This window comes from Symphalangus syndactylus, chromosome 7 (assembly GCF_028878055.3).
Source record: "Symphalangus syndactylus isolate Jambi chromosome 7, NHGRI_mSymSyn1-v2.1_pri, whole genome shotgun sequence".
Classification (NCBI taxonomy): Eukaryota; Metazoa; Chordata; class Mammalia; order Primates; family Hylobatidae; genus Symphalangus; species Symphalangus syndactylus.
In genome coordinates, this window is record NC_072429.2 from 40846817 (window position 1) to 40866645 (window position 19829).

General features: G+C 39.7%; 2 protein-coding genes across 9 annotated transcripts in view; one reads left to right on the forward strand and one right to left on the reverse strand.

Annotated features, from left to right (window-relative positions):
- Positions 1–19829, reverse strand: part of SH3RF2 (SH3 domain containing ring finger 2) — a 146339-nt gene that overhangs the window by 55759 nt on the left and 70751 nt on the right. For all 6 annotated transcript variants that reach the window (XR_008658891.2, XM_055285788.2, XM_055285789.2 and 3 more), the window contains one exon: positions 12196–12510. Coding sequence is in view for 5 of the 6 variants with exons in the window: in XM_055285788.2 (XP_055141763.1) it covers positions 12196–12510 (315 nt within the window). In the remaining variant the exon portion in view is untranslated. The remainder of the gene's footprint in view (positions 1–12195; positions 12511–19829) is intronic.
- Positions 1–19829, forward strand: part of GRXCR2 (glutaredoxin and cysteine rich domain containing 2) — a 192273-nt gene that overhangs the window by 23993 nt on the left and 148451 nt on the right. The gene's annotated exons all lie outside the window — the stretch shown is intronic.

Genomic DNA, 19829 nt, shown 5'->3' on the forward strand with positions numbered 1-19829 from the left:
ATTGAGATTGGAATGATCATTTAGATTTTAAAACATTTGGCCCATTCCCTGCGTTAATTCAGGGGTTCTCCCCAGTCACGCAAATGACAGATTCTAAAAGCTCCCCTTGGAGGAAAGAGGGAGAAGGTAATAGCAATGGCTGCAGCTTGAGTTATTGCTACCATTGCCAAGACCCTGCATGGAAGGAGTTATCCCAGTTTGCAGATGAGTACACTGAGGCTTAATGGGGTTAGATACTTAATTTCAATGTCATTTAGTTACCAGATGGCAAAGCCATGACAAGAAGCTTTGCCTGACTCAAAACCTTTTTGTTTGTACTAAGCTACCTTCCTCTATAGAATAAATACAAACCAAACTAAACACAGTAACAATAGAATCCATAGATTCCACTTCAGCATTGGCAGTATTTAGTTTTCAGCAGTCTATGCGATAGGAGAGATTTCTCATTGTACTTCCCCAAATCCTTCATGTTTTGATTTATGTTCCTTTTCTCTTCAGAACACAGGAAAATAAAACTGGTATAGAAACTCAAGTTTGGAAAAATAAAGTCATCATTCAACCCCACATCAATCTTTTCTTCTCCAGGCTGAACAAACTTGGGCCTCTTTCTCCTGATCTTGGCTCAAGTGTGGGAACCAGACCTCAGGAAGGCAAGGGAGGGAACACATGGACCAAGGAGGCCTGGACTGGGGGCCAGCCTAGGGCAGTGGCAAGGATGTAAACAAGGAGACTGCACAGGCAGGCAGTAAGATTAGCCCAGCTGGCAGCACCAGTGGAAAAAGGGTAGCTGTTCAGTGATGGCAAACATGCCATGTGGGAAGGTGGTGAGAAATGAATCTTGTCTTTGAGCTAGGGGAATGCCCAGGAACAAATGAGAGAGAAAGAGAGAGAGAAAGGTTAAGAATATGAACTTTGGACTCCCCAATATATGCTGAGGGATTATGATGTGTAGGCGTGGAGATCAATAGTGAGATAAAGCTCACAGTGCTGTGTCTTATACATAGCTCAATATTATAGAAGAATTGTGGCATAAAAAAATTCAGGAGTGACAGATTTGGAACACCACCATTTTGCAACCCCTAGTGAAATAATGTTCAAACCACCAGGTAAAAGGCTAATGGGGACCCATTTAATGGATGGAGCAGGCTGACACTTGAATAGAATCAATTTTAATACAAAAAGGGAGGCAATTAGGCATTATGTGCTTCCTGATGTGTTGCTATAAAAAGTACTTAATTTTTAACGAGTGTAAATATAACAAAATGGGAAAAAATAGTCTTTTTCAGTAAATGATGCTGGAACAACTTCATATCTACAGGTAGAAGAATGAATCTGGATCCCTATCTCACAACATATACAGAAATTAACTCCAGCTAGATCATAAAATCTAAACATAAGAGTGAAAACTGTAAGCTCTTAGAAAAAAATGCAGTGGTAAATACTTATGAATTCTAATTAGACAATGGTTTTTAGATATGACAAGAAAAACACAAGCAACAAAGGAAAGAGTAGATGTGATGAAAAACTTTTGTGCTTCAAAGGACACACCTAGAAAGTGAAAAGGCAACATGTAGAATGAAAGAAAAAATTGCAAGTCATATAACTGATAAGGGACTTGAATCTAGAATATGTAAAGAACTCTTACAACTCAATAATAATAAGAAAACCCGATGACAAAATGGGCAAGGGATATAAAAAAACAGTTCTCCAAAGAACACATGCACAATAAACGCATGAACAGATGCTCTTATTAGCCATGAGGGAAATGCAAATCAAAACCACAATAGGATAACATTCACACCCAATTGGATGGCTGCAATAAAAAAGACTGATAATAAAACAAGTGCTGGCGAAGATGTGGGGAAATTGGAACATACACCTGCATACACGAAGGCTGGGAATGTACAATGGTGCAATCACTTTTGAAAAATCATTGGCAGTTCCTTAAACACAGAGTTACTATATGATCTAACAGTTCCACTTCTAGGTATATAATCAGATGAAAGCATATGTCTACAAATGTTCATAGCAGCATTAGTCGATTCATTGATGAGTGGATAAACAAAATGTGGTATATTCATACAATAGAATGTTATTTGCCATAAAAAGGAATGAGTACTAATACATACCGCAACATGAGTAAACCTAAAAACATATTCAGTGAAAGAAACCAGCCACAAAGATCCAAATATTCGAATACTGTGTGCTTCCACTTATAGAAAACATCCAGAATAGGCAAATATATAAAGACAGAAAGTAACTTAATGGTTTCCTAGGGCTGGGGTTAAAGGAAATGGTAGTTGGGAGGTGATGGCTAAGAGGTGTGGGATTTCTTTTTGGAGTAAAGGAAATGTTTAAAATTGACTATGGTGATGAACGCTCAACTGTGTGAATATATTAAAAGCCATTGAATTGTACACTTAAAAAAACTCAAAGCAAACTAAAAAACAAGTACTTAGTACTGCCTATGAAGTATTCTTGACAAAAAATTGAGCCTGAAGATTTCAAGCCTCTAGTTCTATCAGGTTGCAGAAAGTATGGGGGAGGCCAGGCTCAGTGGCTCACACCTGTAATCCCAGTACTTTGGGAGGCCGAGGTGGGTGGATTACTTGAGTCTGGGAGTTTGAGGCCAGCCTGACCAACATGGTGAAACCCTGTTTCTAATAACAATACAAAAATTAGGCAGGTGTGGTGGCGCATGCCTCTAATCCCACCTTCTTGGATGGCTGAGGTGGGAGGACCACTTGAACCTGGGAGGCGGAGGTCGCAGTGAGCCAAGATCACGCCACTACACTCCAGCCTGGGTGGCAGAGTGAGACTCTGTCTAAAAGAAGAAAAAAGAAAAAAAGAAAGTACGGGCTAGAGAGGAATGTATTATCACTGCAAAAATGCAACCAGTAATATCTAGAATTTGGAAAATTCAAAAGGGCAAGTGACTTTGTTTTTTTAATGTATAGATGGTTAAGGGAGAAGGAGGGATGTGTAGAATAAAGAAATTTAAGAGCCATATTAACTCAATGCAACGTGTTTACTTCATTTTGTTCCCATTTGAATAAACACTAAGAACATTCATAAGGCAAATATAAAAACTTGAACACTGAGTATTTAATGTTTTTAAGGAATTGTGTGTGTGTATGTGTGTGTGTTTTTTTTTTTTTAGACGGAGCCTTGCTCTGTGTCACCCAGGTTGCAGTGCACTGGCAAGATCTCAGCTCACTGCAACCTCTGCCTCCTGGTTCAAGCCATTCTCCTGCCTCAGCTTCCCAAGTAGCTGGGACTACAGGCATGCGCCACCACGCCTGGCTAATTTTTGTATTTTTAGTAGAGATGGGGTTTCTCCATTTTGGCCAGGCTGGTCTTGAACTCCTGACCTCAAGTGATCTGCTTGCCTCAGCTACCCAAAGTGCTGGGATTACAGGCATGAGCCACCATGTCCGGCCTGTTGTTCATTTTTTAGTGTGTGATAATGGAATCATGGTTATGTTAAAAATATTTTTAAAGAGACACTTGCTGACATTTTTCTGGACGAAATGATATGATGTCTGGACTTTGCTTTAAAATAATCCAAGAGACAAGGTGGGCAGATCACTTGAGTCAGGAGTTTAAGACAAACCTGGCCAACGTGGTGAAACCTAGTCTCTCTTCATAATACAAAAATTAGCTGGGCGTTGTGGCACACACCTGTAGTCCCAACTACTCGGGAGGCTGAGGCAGGAGAATTGCTTGAACCTGGGAGGCAGAGGTTGCAATGAGCAAAGATTGTGCCACTGCACTTCAGCCGGGGCAACAGAGAGAGACTTTATCTAAAATAAATAAGTAAATAAATAAATAAATAAATAAATAAATAAATAAATAAGTAAATAAAATAACCAAAGAGGGGAGCAGGTGAATGAAAGGAGATATATCTGAAATAAGATTGGCCCATTAGTGGATAATTGCTGAGACTAGGTGATGTGTACATGAAGGTTCATTACACTATTCTTTCAACTTTTAAATACGTTTGAAATTTTCTTTTATAAAAAGTCCAAACAATAACAGGATAGGGATTGAAGAGCAATCCAGCAACTGATTGCTAAGACATTTTGACTGCTAAAAAGTTTTAAAATAACAACAATAACAAAAGTGGTAGCCAAGTACTTTATATTCAGTTTTTATTTTTGATCTTCCCAATAACCTTGTGAGTCAGATGTTAATTCTCGTTTTTTGGTGGGAAACAAGCTCAGTATTGATTGGTCCTACATCCCATCATTGGGCTGGGGAAGAGGTACCTGGGTCTAAGGCTGCCATGATTTCTCCTGTACAACACTGTATCTCTGGGTGGCTCATGACAGTTCTTTACCCAGGGGGCTCTGGCAAAATAGAGAGAGAGGTGGGAGGCCTTCTGGTCCTTTCTTGCTTTTGGCTGTCTGCCTGTGAAACCCTGCTAAGGCCTTAACTGGTAATTTACGAGAAAGTTTAAGGGGTTATCTTTACCCGGTGGGTACATTTTCAAAAATTTAACAAACATATTTCAGACACCCAGTAGGCCCCATAAAGGGCGCTATGGGGGCAGATAATGATAACATGGGACAGAGCAATTGGAGGGGATAGGTGTTCATCTAATGGTGCCTCCTCTGTTTTCTACCCGCAACTCTTTGGGAGTGCTCAGTGAGTTCTGGAGTGCTCTGACAACATCACTTATGAGTATGAATTTGTTGAGTGAAAATTGTAAAATAAAAGAAATATTTATCTTGGGAGATATCATCATAAGACTATAAACGTAGGGTTAATTTATCTCTGTAAATTACCTCAAGAAGGAAGATTAGCTAAGAATCTTAAATATAAATTTGAACTGGGAGGGTGTCCAAAGGAAAAAATATATATATTAGTGCTAAGTAAAACCATTTCTCATGGCAGCCCTGAGAACCATAAAGTTGGGTTGTGACTCCTATGAAAGACAGTGACGAAGGAGCACCCTGGGAGAAGATCTGGACTTATAATAGTTCAAGCTCCCAGAAACTACTTTATTCAGACTATTTCAAATATGGGGTTAAAAGGACAGTCAGCTTTATAGACCTCAGAATTCCCCAAGGCATGTGACAGCTCATCTTCCCAGATGAGGAGCCCAGGAAAGAAGCTTGGACTTGTCATTATCACCCTGGCATAGGATGGAGGACAGTGGGGGAAGGAATCACATTCCTTACACTGAGTTAAGTGACCCCCACTTTTTCTCTCTCTCTTATCTTTTTTGTTCTGGGTAATCAGAAGAGGGGTTTGGAAACTCAAGAACACATAAGTGAACAAAACATCAAGCCTGCTCTTAAAAGTTTTTCAATCTTACGCATGTTGGTAAGATACATATGTGGTATTTATAGTGTAAAGAGGGTGTTATATGTTCTAATATATATGTTACAACACAAGTATAAACAATGTGCTGTGAATACAAGAGAGATATATAGGAGAGAAATAATTCTGCGGAGAGCAGTGGCAAGAGCTTCCTTGTAAAACAATATGGTTATAGGGCCTTGGGGTATGGATATGAGCGCAACAGGTGAATGCAACAAAAATAAATTCCAGAAGGAACAGCAATTATTTATTCAAAAAACATTTGTTCATTGCCCAGAATAATGCAGGCATTGTTCTGGGTACAAGGACAAAAAGCAAAGAGGTGGCCTAGTACATGGTGTGCATATAGGAATGTACACACACACTGTACTTTTATGTGTATGCACGTGTGCGTGTCGGCAGACCTGGGAGACCAGGAAGTGAACTGTAGCCAGATCATGGAGAGTCTAGAATATCATACTAAAAACTCACTTAGGGAAGGGAGCACAGGTCTGCCCTCAAGTCTGGGCCCTGTTTCTACCCTTGAGACGTTGTGCAAATTACTTAATCTTTTTGGGAATTCATAGCCAGCACAGTCAGGCAAGAGAAAGAAATAAAGGCCATCCAAATTAGAAAAGAAGAAGTCAAACTATCTCTGTTTGCTGATGATCCTATGCCTAGAAAACCCTAAAGACTCCTCCAAAAGACTCCTAGACGTATCAATGAATTCAGTAGTCTCAGGTCACAAAATCAATTTACACAAATCAGCAGCATTGCCATACACCAACAACAAACAAGCTGAGAATCAAATAAAGGACTCAATCCCTTTTACAATAGCTATTAAAAAATACCTAGGTATATACTTAACCAAGGAGGGGAACGATGTCTACAAGGAGAACTACAAAACACTGTTGAAAGAAATAATAAATGACACAAACAAATGGAAATATGTCCCATGTTCATAGATTGGAAGAAACAATATCATGAAATGACCATATCGCTCAAAGTAATCTACAGATTCAATGCAATTTCTATCAAAATACTAACATCATTTTTCACAGAAGCAATCCTAAAATTCATATAGAACCAAAAAAGAGCCCAAATAGTCAAAGCAATTCTAAACAAAAAGAAAAAATCTGGAGGCATCACATTACCTGACTTCAAATTATATTACAAAAAAAAAATTATACTACAAGGCTATAGTAACCACAATAGCATGGTACTGGTATAAAAGTAGGCACATAGACCAATGGAATAGAATAGAGAACCCAGAAATAAAGCCAAACACTTTTAAGCAAGTGATTTTTGACAAAGCACCCAAAAACCTAAACCGGGGAAAGGACATCCTATTTAATAAATGGTGTTGGGAAAACTGAATAGCCACATGCAGAAGAATAAAACTGAATCCTTACCTCTCACCATATACCAAAGTTAACTCAAGATGGATTAAAGACTTAAATCTAAGACCTGAAACCATAAAAAATCTAGAAGAAAACCTAGAAAAACTCTTCTGGACATGGGCCTAGGCAAAGAATTTATGACTAAGACCACAAAAGCAAATGCAACAAAGACAAAAATAAATAAATGAAACCTAAGTAAAATAAAAAGCGGCCGGGCGCGGTGGCTCACGCTTGTAATCCCAGCACTTTGGGAGGCCAAGGCGGGCAGATCACGAGGTCAGGAGATCGAGACCATGGTGAAACCCCTTCTCTACTAAAAATACAAAAAATTAGCTGGGCGTGGTGGCTGGCGCCTGTAGTCCCAGCTACTTGGAGAGGCTGAGGCAGGAGAATGGCATGAACCCGGGAGGCGGAGCTTGCAGTGAGCCGAGATTGTGCCACTGCACTCCAGCCTGGGCGACAGAGCGAGACTCCGTCTCAAAAAAAAAAAAAGCTTCTGCACAGCAGAATAAATAATCATCAGAGTAAACAGAAACCTACAGAATAGAAGAAAATATTTGCAAACTATGCATTTGACAAAGGACTAATATCCAGAATCTACAAGGAACTCAAATCAGTAAGAAAAAAGCAAACAATCCCATTAAAAAGTGGGCTAAAGAAGCTACACAAGATATATAAGCAGCCAACAAACATATAAAAATGCTCAATATCACTAATTATCAGGGAAATGCAAATTAAAACCACAATAAGATACCACCTTATCCAAGTCAGAATGACCATTATTAAAAAGTAAAAAAACAGTAGATGTTGGCATGGATGTGGTGAAAAGGGAACGCTTAAACACTGCTGGTGTAAATTTAAATTAGTATAACCTCTATGGAAAACAGTATGGAAATTTCTCAAAGAAATAAAAGTAGATCTATCATTTGATCCCACTACTGGGCATCTACCCAAAGGACAAGAAGTCATTATAACAAAAAGACAACTGCATGCATACGTTTATCACAACACAATTCACAATTGCAAAGATACAGAATCAACTGATGAGTGGATAAAGAAAATGTGGTGTGTGTGTGTGTATATATCTATATATAGATATATAGATATACATACATACATATATATACCATGGAATACTACTCAGCCATAAAAAAGAATAAAATAATGTCTTGTGCAACAACTTGGATGGAACTGGAGGCTATAATCCTAAGTGAAATAACTCAGGAATGGAAAACTAATATTGCATGTTCTCACTAAGTGGGAGATAAACTATGGGTATGAAAAGGCATACAGAGTGGTATAATGGAAATGGGAGACTCAAAGAAGAGAGGGAGGGTGAGGGTGGTTAAGGGAAGAAAAATTATCTATTGGGTACAATGTAGGCTACTCCGGTGATGGGTACATTAAAATCTCAGACTTCACCACTATACAATTCATGCATGTAACCAAAAACCACTTGTACCCCTAAAGCTACTGAAATAAAAAAATTAAAATAAAAAAAGACTAAGAAAAATACCTAATCTTTCACTCCCAGAGTTTTCCCGTTTGGTAAAATGAGCATACCAATACCTACTCTGAACAGTTTTGAGGACAGTCATATGTTTGTAAATCACTTATTATAGTTTCTAGCTTTTTGTGGTCACTCAATAATGGGATCCATTAATGGTTTGGGGAAGAGAAGTGGCTGAAGGGATTTGGGTTTGCAAGAGGTCATTATGAAGCCAAGACTGGAAGTACGGATGGGGATGGGAGGGATTGGGCAGGGTGAGGCGAAGTAATTGAGTGTGGGTTCTAGGAGGCCAGTGAGGAGGCTGGAGCAATAGTCTAGGCAAGAGATGAGGACCCAGACTAAGGCAGTGAAATGGAATGGGCAATAGCAATAACTATTTAGGTGGCACAATGAGGTTACTGATTAGCTGAATGTAGGAGGTGAGGGAAAGAGAGCTTTCTAGTTGAGTAGCAGTTCTGTTACCCTGGATATGTGATACAGAAGGAGGGAGGCTTAAGGAGTAGGGCTGAAGGATTGGCAGTGGGACAGGGATGGGGAGGGGGAGGGGAAGAGGAGAAAGAGGGCATATTGAGGAGCAGAACCTCTTAGGAAAACAAGAATGCGTCATTGCTCTGTGAGTGTGGGAGGCAGAGGGCGAGCAGGTTCCACATCCTGAACCAAGTCAACTTTAGAATCTCCAGGGAGGGCCCTGCACATGTGACTTTCCCCAAAGAGGCATTTCTGAAGGACTTCTTTCTAACTTGTGTCATGTGCAATTGATTTTCTTTGTCTCCAGGACTCTCCCAGAGGCCAACTGCATTGGTTTCAATCCACCCACTTAACTTCCTCCACTGCAGTTTTCCACAGAACTTACTCAGTATCTTCAGGTCTAATCCTGAATTGTTTTCGAGTGCCATTGTTTTTAGTCTGTAGTTGCAGTTCATCTGTGAGGTCATTTCCTGGTGTTCTATCCAGAAGTTTCGAGTGGTTTCCCACAGGTGGAAAGACACAATGACAAAGGGGAAAAAAATTCCTGGCTCTGGCTTCTCATTATGAAAGGGTAGCAAATGCTACTCCTTGGGGTTTGAGACTTGAGGGATGATCCAAGACTTGTCTCTACCACAGCAGGAGAATGAGGCAGCAGCTTATTCTTGGTGCCATCAGCACCATACACAATGTTTGGACACAACTGGTAATTCATAAAGAAACAAAGTGATAGTGAATGGAAGCCTTTTTCAGGTGCAAAAGACTTAGGACAAATTCTTTATTGAGGGGGTGGGTGGAGAAGAAAATGCTGGAAGGCCTTAGCATTCAAAAGGAGTCAAGTGACGACAACCAAGAAAAGGGAGGCTGCAGACATCCAGGATAAACTACATTGTCAGAATGTTGTCTAATGTGGTCTTGGTTGACAGCATAGTGTAGTGACAAGAGCTTATGTTCTAGAATTAGACAATTCTAAATTCAATCCGGACTCTACTAAATTACAAGAACTTAGCTTAATCATTTTTCTTTTGGGGCCTTAATTACCTTGCTATAAAGTGTTGATAATACCTCCCCTACAAAGGCTCTTATTACAGTTTTAGAATGAAGGGGAGGCTTAAGAGACTGGGAGTAAAAGACTTTTCTATTAGAGGATATCACTCTATCTATCTATCTATCTATCTATCTATCTATCTATCTATCATCTATCCATCCATCCATCCACCTACCTACCTACCTACCTATAGATCCGTCCATCTCATATTAGTTTCAATAAAGTTTGAGGTTATATTACTCTTCTTGCTTTGGTAGTAGAATCTCCAGTACTCATTACGGTTACTAGCACATCACAAGCATTCAACAGATGTTTATTGGCTGGAAGAGTTACACTAATCTGTAATCTTTCTTTAAGAAATTAATTATTTCTCCAGTCTTCCCTAAGTATATGTCACCACCACCTGCCCAGATATTTACGTTAAAAGTCTTAATTCCTTGATTTATTGAGCACCTGCTAGGGTCTAGGCACCATGTGGGTTGCTGGAGTGGGGAAGATAGGGGGAGTATGATGAGCCAGACCCAACCACAGCTCTCAAGAATGTTAGATAAAAGGGAAGAACTTGTCATTTGTTCAACTTTCTGCTCATCTTTAGATATAAGTCATAAGTGGGCCATTTTGAGTGTGTTTTTATGACCTTTGGACAAACATGTAGAAATACTTATAATTCACAGCCATCTGAATGGAGAGAAGGCTTCTGTGAAGTGATTCCCTGTTCATTGGATGTGTGAATGCAATGCCATACTGTGGAATTCTCACTATTTGTGAAAACTACAAAGGAATAATACTTGTTTTGAATCCTACTAAGCTTCTCCCACTCTAGTCCAGCCTCCGTAGATGACCTAAATGCCCAGAATAAGAATTTTAAAAGCACACAGAAAGTGACTCTTGGTTAAATCTTTTGCGAAGCCAACTTAGAGCTGAGTGAGCTAGCTTATTTCCACTGAGTGTGGGCTGCACTTTATATATCTATGACTATATATAAAGAATCGTTTCAAAAAATTCTGTGACTCTGGCTTAATTGTGAGTCACAAGGCTCCCATTTTAGAGTGTGTGTGTGTGTGTGTGTGTGAAGGAGAACTTTGGGCATAAAGCATCTATTAATATGTACTTGTAAAGAAGTGCAGTGTGTATGTAGAAAGTTTTATAGTTTTTGTTAAAGCAAGGGGAGTGAAATGGAGGAGAAAGAGAGAGAAAGCGTGCATGTGTGTGCGTGTGCATGTGGTGCAGGTGGTGGGCAGAATTACGTGAGCAGCCAACTTCTTAGCAACCCAGACAGTGGTATAAGATATGAAGTGTTGTAGGAGGTGATTGTTTTCCTTTCAGAATAGCACACAGGTCTTTGAGGAGCCCTTGACTTTCTCTTTCCTCCTTGTTTGTTAAAAAGGGATTAGAGTCCAATTAAGCCTTTTAATCCCAAGGTAGAAATTCATGTTTAAAAACAAAATTTACAGCTCTTTTAAAAAAAGAAAAAACACATCAGTACAAGTTGAGTTTTGTCCTTTCAAGTTGCCACCTGCATGGTCCCAAAGAGTGTTTTCAGCTGAATACCCAACATGCAGCTCTTCTTAATTACTTTGCCTCGTACCTCCACTCCTTCATCTTTTAAAGTACCCTTCAACCTAAATAGCCATATGCTGCTAGAAATACTTTAGCTTCTGGATTGCCACGACCACCCCTAGGCATCTTCAGTTGGCAACACAGTGACCAGGGTTAACAACAATAGTATTAAGAGGTAACGCTTATTGGATGCTTAGTATATGGTGGGCATCATGGTGCTAGGCATTTTACATGCATTATCTTATTAGGTACTCCATCTGGAAACACCCAGGGCAGGCTTCACCAGTTTGTGCCTTGCATAGCCACACAGGGCTCTTTGCTTGGTTTAATGCTCTGCTGTTCCCATCTTGATAATTCTTGATCATTTTTGAGCAGAGGACTTGTATTTTCATTTTGGACTGGGTCCTACAAATGTAAGTAACCAGTCCTGAGAACATTCAGTAACCCATAGTTTCTTTTTGTTTCTTTTGCTTTCTTTCCATCTGATGTCTAATACATTGCCAGAGGATGGGATATTGAATCTCAGACTGTGATGCCAAAACTCTCTTGAGAAAATAGGTGCCATCATCTCCTTAGAGGGAAGTTCTCTAAGGGACAGGAACGATATCATGGCACACAGCAAGGGAAAGAAAAGTATCTGTGAGAATTTGGATAAGTTGTTTAACCCCTCTAAACCTAAGTTCCCTCATCTGTAAAATGGGGATAATAGTAGTAACACCTAACTCGCAGGCTGTTTAAGGATGAAATAAAATGTTTATACAATTCTAACATGGAATACATATGGCATTAGTTACTAGTAGGGCATTCTGGGTGCTTAGCAAGTACTAAACAGCAAATATTGCTTGTGACATGGTATGAGTCACTTGCCCAACTCCAAAGTGCCCTCATCCCAGGAGTTTCTTCCCTACCTGTCCCGCCGAGCTGGAAGGAACATCTGCTTTCTCCATGGGCTGGGTGATCACAGAGGGGTTGCTGGAGCTGATGAGCACTGGGGTGCTGATCTCTACCATATGGCGCCCCGAAGGAGAATGGACCATCCGGTTGAGAGTGTTCAAGGCTGTTGTGATGGAAAACTGCCCTGGCCCCTTCATCCTTGACCCTGGGCCCCTACGGAGGGTAGACGTGTTGCTTCTGGAGGATGAGGGCACCAGGGACAGGTTTTTTGTGCGGGATGACTGGCGACCTTTGTTCTTCTCTAGAAGGTGTCTTGCGGTGAGGTTTGGCTGAAAAGACAAAAGGTCCAATAAGAAGTTTGTCTTCCTGATCTAATGTGAGTAGCCAGTTCCTACCCACGTCCATCTGAAGCCAGGTCAGGTGCCACCTCCTCAGTCACTGGCTCAGATGCTCATTCCTTGGTGAGCACAGTAACAGCTTCCATCTTTTATCAATGCATCCTCATGACTTCGCTCTATTAATACATTCTGACAACTTTCCTGCAAAGTAAGTATTACTCTTTTACTGAGGTCCAAAGTGGATAAAAGTAAGCCATGATGCTCTTCCCTGGCTGAGAGTATTCTTTCTTCACCCATTTTCCCCAGTCATTTCTGGCTGTTTTCACCTAGTGGACTTCTCCCCTCTTTCTTTAGCCATCCTGGAATCCCCTGCTGGATTGGCCACTTGCCCTTCCTGGTGCACCCAGCAGCCTCTGTGCTTCCCGATCATTGTATTTTTTCACTCCAAACTGCAATCCTTTACTTACCTTTCCCCCACTAGTCTGTTAGCTATCTGGGTTGCAGGGACCTTCTACACATGATTCTCTCCTGTACCCCAGAGGAGATGCTTAGTGTTTGTGGAATAATGAGTGAATGAAGTTGCTCAAGTTCATACATTTCGTAACTGTTTGAGCCAGAATGTAAGTGCATTCAGGACCCCGAATCCTTATGCTAAGACTGACTTTTACTACTTCCTTTAAATATGTTCATGTAATCACCATTCTTCCTTGTTCTATATCTCTTAGTCAGTGATGTATTGGTAAATCAGCTGTCAAAAAAAAAAAAAGTAACAAGAAAGAAAGAAAACAAATCCCTGATTTGTGGAGTTTTTCAAGCCACCAATGGTTAAACAACTGGCTGGGAAAATTCCTGAAAAGGTAAGAACCAGCTCTTGTGATCTAGTTCCAGCCAACTCCAGTATACCACTGTGTTATGTCTGTCTTCTCCACTGTATAGGTCCATTCTCACAAGAAATATATCGTAATATTTTGAGTACCCTACCCACTTGAGTACCCCTGTGGGTTCATTTCCTTTGGAAATCTGAAACATGTTGACAAACAAGAGTTAGTGCAGTAACTCTTAAATTTTAGGATGATTACCTAAATTTTCATTTTTATAATTGTTACCAGTTGCCCTCTAAAACCATAACTCATTCTAATCTAGAAATCCAACCAAGACGAAACCAGGAAGAAGTTGAATCCCTGAATAGACCAATAACAGGCTCGGAAATTGAGGCAATAATTAATAGCCTACCAACCAAGAAAAGTCCAGGACCAGATGGATTCACAGCCAAATTCTACCAGAGGTACAAGGAGGAGCTGGTACTATTCCTTCTGAAACTCTTCCAATCAATAGAAAAAGAGGGAATCCTCCCTAACTCATTTTATGAGGCCAGCATCATCCTGATACCAAAGCCTGGCAGAGACACAACAAAAAAAGAGAATTTTAGGCCAATATCCCTGATGAACATCGATGCAAGAATCCTCAATAAAATACTGGCAAACCGAATCCAGCAGCACATCAAAAAGCTTATCCACCATGATCAAGTGGGCTTCATCCCTGGGATGCAAGGCTGGTTCAACATATGCAAATCAATAAACGTAATCCAGCATATAAACAGAGCCAATGACAGAAACCACATGATTATCTCAATAGATGCAGAAAAGGCCTTTGACAAAATGCAGCAGCCCTTCATGCTAAAAACTCTCAATAAATTAGGTATTGATGGGACTTATCTCAAAATAATAAGAGCTATTTATGACAAACCCAGAGCCAATATCATACTGAATGGGCAAAAACTGGAAGCATTCCCTTTGAAAACTGGCACAAGACAGGGATGCCCTCTCTCACCACTCCTATTTAACATAGTGTTGGAAGTTCTGGCCAGGGCAATCAGGCAGGAGAAAGAAATAAAGGGTATTCAATTAGGAAAAGAGGAAGTCAAATTGCTTCTGTTTGCAGATGACATGATTCTATATTTAGAAAATCCCATCATCGCAGCCCCAAATCTCCTTAAGCTGATAAGCAACTTCAGCAAAGTCTCAGGATACAAAATCAATGTGCAAAAATCACAAGCATTCTTATACACCAATAACAGACAAACAAGAGAGCCAAATCATGAGTGAACTCCTATTCACAATTGCTTCAAGGAGAATAAAATACCTAGGAATCCAACTTACAAGGGATGTGAAGGACCTCTTCAAGGAGAACTACAAACCACTGCTCAATGAAATAAAAGAGGACACAAACAAATGGAAGAACATTCCATGCTCATGGATAGGAAGAATCAATATCGTGAAAATGGCCATACTGCCCAAGGTAATTTGTAGATTCATTGCCATCCTCATCAAGCTACCAATGACTTTCTTCACAGAATTGTTAAAAACTACTGTAAAGTTCATATGGAACCAAAAAAGAGCCCACACTGCCAAGGGGGAGGGGGAAGGGATAGTATTAGGAGATATACCTAATGCTAAATGACGAGTTAATGGGTGCAGCACACCAACATGGCACATGTATACACATGTAACAAACCTGCACATTGTGCACATGTACCCTAAAACTTAAAGTATAATAATAATAAAAAAATCCAGAATGAAGACAATGGAGAACCTCAAAATGGACAGAAAAGTAATATATGGTATTGTGAGAAAAAATGTGTCACTGTAAGTTCACAAAGAAAATGGGACCCAGCAGAACTAAAGGGAACTATCAGGGAGAGTAGGAGTGAAGTAAAATACCCAGAAAAAGAAGAATCTGCCCTCTTCACCTTCCAGACAAGTGAAAATCTACAGAATGGAGATGGAAAGCGAGGCTTACATAAGGATTGGAAAGAACACCATGCCCCCAAGTGATAAATCATTGATTATATCTGCATCTGATGGCTGAAAGTCAGGAGTTGTACCCATTTTCTTGCATCAGGAAGAAATTGTTGACATTACCCTCTTTGCCAGTGATAGATCCTGCATATTTCAAACTCACATCTGCTGAATGGCCAGGGCACAAGAAAGCAGGAATTTTTCTATAAGGATCAGGTGGAGTCAGTTCTTCTACCTTAATAGAGCTGTAATTTAGAAGTTTTTGTCTTGCTTTATTTTTTAAAGAATGCTTTAAAGTTATCAGCCCCCTAAGCAGATAATCTGAAGCAGTTGAATTATTGAACAAAGTATGAGTGGCTATGGAATCACTGGGAATTTTTTTCTGTCAGTGAAGAATAAATTACTACCTGTGAACCAAATCATGTACTAGCAGGAAGTCAAAAACCACTAGGGTAGTTTAGATATTCCTGAAACTATATATCAAATATGGGGGTCTTTTTTTTTGAATCCTACAAACTAAGCTACCAAAACACAGAGTGATTCTGCAATTTCTTCTCTAGGATAAATACAGCTACTGTAGAAAGCAAAATTGGAAGGATAGACAAGAGGCCTTTAATTTATGGAAAATTTGGATTTTTACAGTAAATTTGAAATGGCTACAAAGCCATATATCTGTGCTGTGCTGTCTTTTCTGAAAAAGAAACAGAAAATAAAGGACAGAGCTTCTAAAACAAACCACTTTGTCCATTGACATGAAGGTGAGGAGGGTGAAGTGAAGAGAGTGTTATAGAATATGACCACAAAGTTTAATGTGCAGTAGATTATTAACCAAATGTTTTGGTGTATTTTATTAAATTTGTGAACTCCAGAAAAAAAAAAAAAAGAACAAAGCTGGAGGCATCACGCTACCTGACTTCAAACTATACTACAAGGCTACAGTAACCAAAACAGCATGGTAATGGTACCAAAACAGAGATATAGACCAATGGAACAGAACAGAGGCCTCAGAAATAACACCACACATCTACAACCATCTGATCTTTGACAAACCTGACAAAAACAAGAAATGGGGAAAGGATTCCCTATTTAATAAATGGTGCTGGGAAAACTGGCTAGCCATATGTAGAAAGCTGAAACTGGATCCCTTCCTTACACCTTATACAAAAATTAATTCAAGATTGATTAAAGACTTACATGTTAGACCTAAAACCGTAAAAACCCTAGAAGAAAACCTAGGCAATACCATTCAGGACATAGGCATGGGCAAGGACTTCATGTCTAAAACACCAAAAGCAATGGCAACAAAAGCCAAAACTGACAAATGGGATCTAATTAAACTAAAGAGCTTCTGCACAGCAAAAGAAACTACCATCAGAGTGAACAGGCAACCTACAGAATGGGAGAGAATTTTTGCAATCTACTCATCTGACAAAGGGCTAATATCCAGAATCTACAATGAACACAAGCAAATTTACAAGAAAAAAACAACCCCATCAACAAGTGGGTGAAGGAGATGAACATACGCTTCTCAAAAGAAGAAGCAGCCAAAAGACACATGAAAAAATGCTCATCATTACTGGCCATCAGAGAAATGCAAATCAAAACCACAATGAGATACCATCTCACACCAGTTAGAATGGTGATCATTAAAAAGTCAGGAAACAACAGGTGCTGGAGAGGATGTGGAGAAATAGGAACACTTTTACACTGTTGGTGGGACTGTAAACTAGTTCAACCATTGTGGAAGTCAGTGTGGCGATTCCTCAAGAATCTAGAACTAGAAATACCATTTGACCCAGCCATCCCATTACTGGGTATATACCCAAAGGATTATAAATCATGCTACTATAAAGACACATGCACGCGTATGTTTATTGTGGCACTATTCACAATAGCAAAGACTTGGAACCAACCCAAATGTCCATCAATGATAGACTGGATTCAGAAAATGTGGCACATATACACCATGGAATACTATGCAGCCATAAAAAAGGATGAATTCATGTCCTTTGTAGGGACATGGATGAAGCAGGAAACCATCATTCTCAGCAAACTATCGCAAGGACAAAAAACCAAACACCGCATGTTCTCACTCATAGGTGGGAATTGAACAGTGACAACACTTGGACACAGGAAGGGGAACATCACACACTGGGGCCTGTCCTGGGGTTGGGGGAGTGGGGAGGGATAGCATTAGGAGATATACCTAATGTAAATCATGAGTTAATGGGTGCAGCACACCACCATGGCACTTGTATACATATGTAACAAACTTGCACATTGTGCACATGTACCCTAGAACTTAAAGTATAATAAAAGAAAAAAAATAGCTGAGATAGAAAATTTTATTGAATGTGGCTTTTGTTGAGGAATAAATAAAGTTCTTAAAAAGAAAATTTTGAAGAAGATGTGGTTCTTGCTTCAAGAAGCTTATAATATTGTGAAAAACTCATTAAGTAGGGGAATGAGCATTATTATGTCCACTTTAAAAATCAGGAGGCCAAGGCCTGGAAGGGGTGACTTATAAATGACAGAGCCAGCGTGTAAACAACTAAACAAGAAAACATCATATAGTTATAAGTGCTCTGACGTGATAGAGAGTGACTGGGGGAGGCAGCTACTTTAAATTAGGGGGTCGAGGAAGATCTGCTGAGAAGGTGGCATTTAAGCTGAAACAACAAATGACAAGAAGGAGCTAGCTATGTGAAAATGGAGGTAAGAATACGCCCGGAAGAGGCACCATAAGCTACCGTGAAAGTCCTAAAGAGGGAAAGAGCTCGGCTTGCTTGAGAAAAAGACAGAAGAAAGAAACAGAGAGAAGGCTGGAACAGATCAAGTAAGGAGAAGGTGATAAAAGAGGCCACAGAGACAGGCAGGGGCCAGATCACAAGAGCCTGGGAAGCTTCCATTTTATTCTATGTATAATAGGAAGTCTTTGGCAGGACTTAGGTAGAGGAGTGATATGATCTGATTTATGCTTTTAAAAGCTCATGCTACTGTTTGGCAGTTTCTTAGAAAGTTAAACACATACTTAGCATCTGACCCAGCAATTCCACTCCTAAGTAATCACCTAAGAGAAATGAAAACTTGTGCCCACTCAAAAACCAGTATGCAAATGTTTATAGCAGCTTTATGCATAGTTGCCAACAACTGGAAAACAACTCCAATGTCTTTCATGAGGTGAATGAACAAACTGTGGCACAGCTATACAATGGAATACTACTCTGCATCAAAAAGGAATGAACTACTGATGCATGAAACAGCATGGGTAATCCCAAATGCATTATGCAAAATGAAAGAAGCCTGACTCAAAAAGCTACATTCTGTATGATTCCATTTATGTGACATTCTGGAAAAAGAAAACTACAGGAGCAGAAAACAGATTGGTGGTTGCCAGGACTTACGAGTTGGGGAAGAAATTGACTATAAAGGGGGAAGCATGAGAAATTTCAGGGCAGACTATTGGAACTATCCTATGTCTTGACTGTGGTGTGGTTATGCAATTTTATGTATTTATTAAAATTTATAGAACTGGATGTTAAAAAGAGTAAATTTTACTGTATGTAAATAAAAAAAGAAATAAAAAGCTCATTTTGGCTGCTATTTAGAAGTGCCAGAACAGAAGTAGGGGGACCAATTAGGAAATTATTGAAATTGTTTAGGCAAGCTCTGATGGCAGCTTGAACTAGGAACAATGACTTAGAGGCCCCAGGACACCTGCCCCTCCATTGTTCACCCAGTAAAAGGGCAATATACACTCTGAATTGAATGAGTAAAGTTCTTTATACAGCCATTCTTGGCTATAATGAAATAAGTTAATTTTTTCTGCTTCCACCTAATTGTTCTGTCCCCAGGTGAGCACCACCATCAGCTTTTCTAACATCAATACTGACAAAGGGCTCAGGGAGACTCTGCATCTGCCCTGTCCTCTGCCAACATGATTAATAGCTCTGCTGGGGAAGAATTGCAGGTCTCTTAGATTTGCACCTACTCATTTGAAACAATATTGTTGAGGCTCATTGGGCCGAGCAAAGTTCATATAACCCAGGCAGGCTCCGTTGGAGGAGTCCTGATAAGAATGAGCATAGGCTCAGCCTTTGTTTTATCACCTTTTAATGCAGGTGCAATTCAATAAGTGAAATGATACATTAACAAGAAAAATCCTGTTTATGCCAAACACACACAAACATGCACACATACACACATCATGCTCATAAGAAAGCCTCCCTTCCTTCCAATTGCTTTCCATGGCACTGGTAATTCAAAGCTTTAATTTAAAGGGTTCTCAGCAAGTGCTAGTCTTAATGAAATGACTGGAGTCAAAATTTAAGTGCTGCTTTAAAAAGCACAATTTACATTTCAGGTAATTTTTGAAAATCAGGTTTCCAGATTAGAGCAACCACTTGATTATCTTTTTGCCCTCTGAGCAATTAGGAGAACAAATGAAGCACTGGCTAGTTTAATGATAATCTTGATGGTTCTTGTACTCGCTAATTTTAGAGGTGAAGTGGC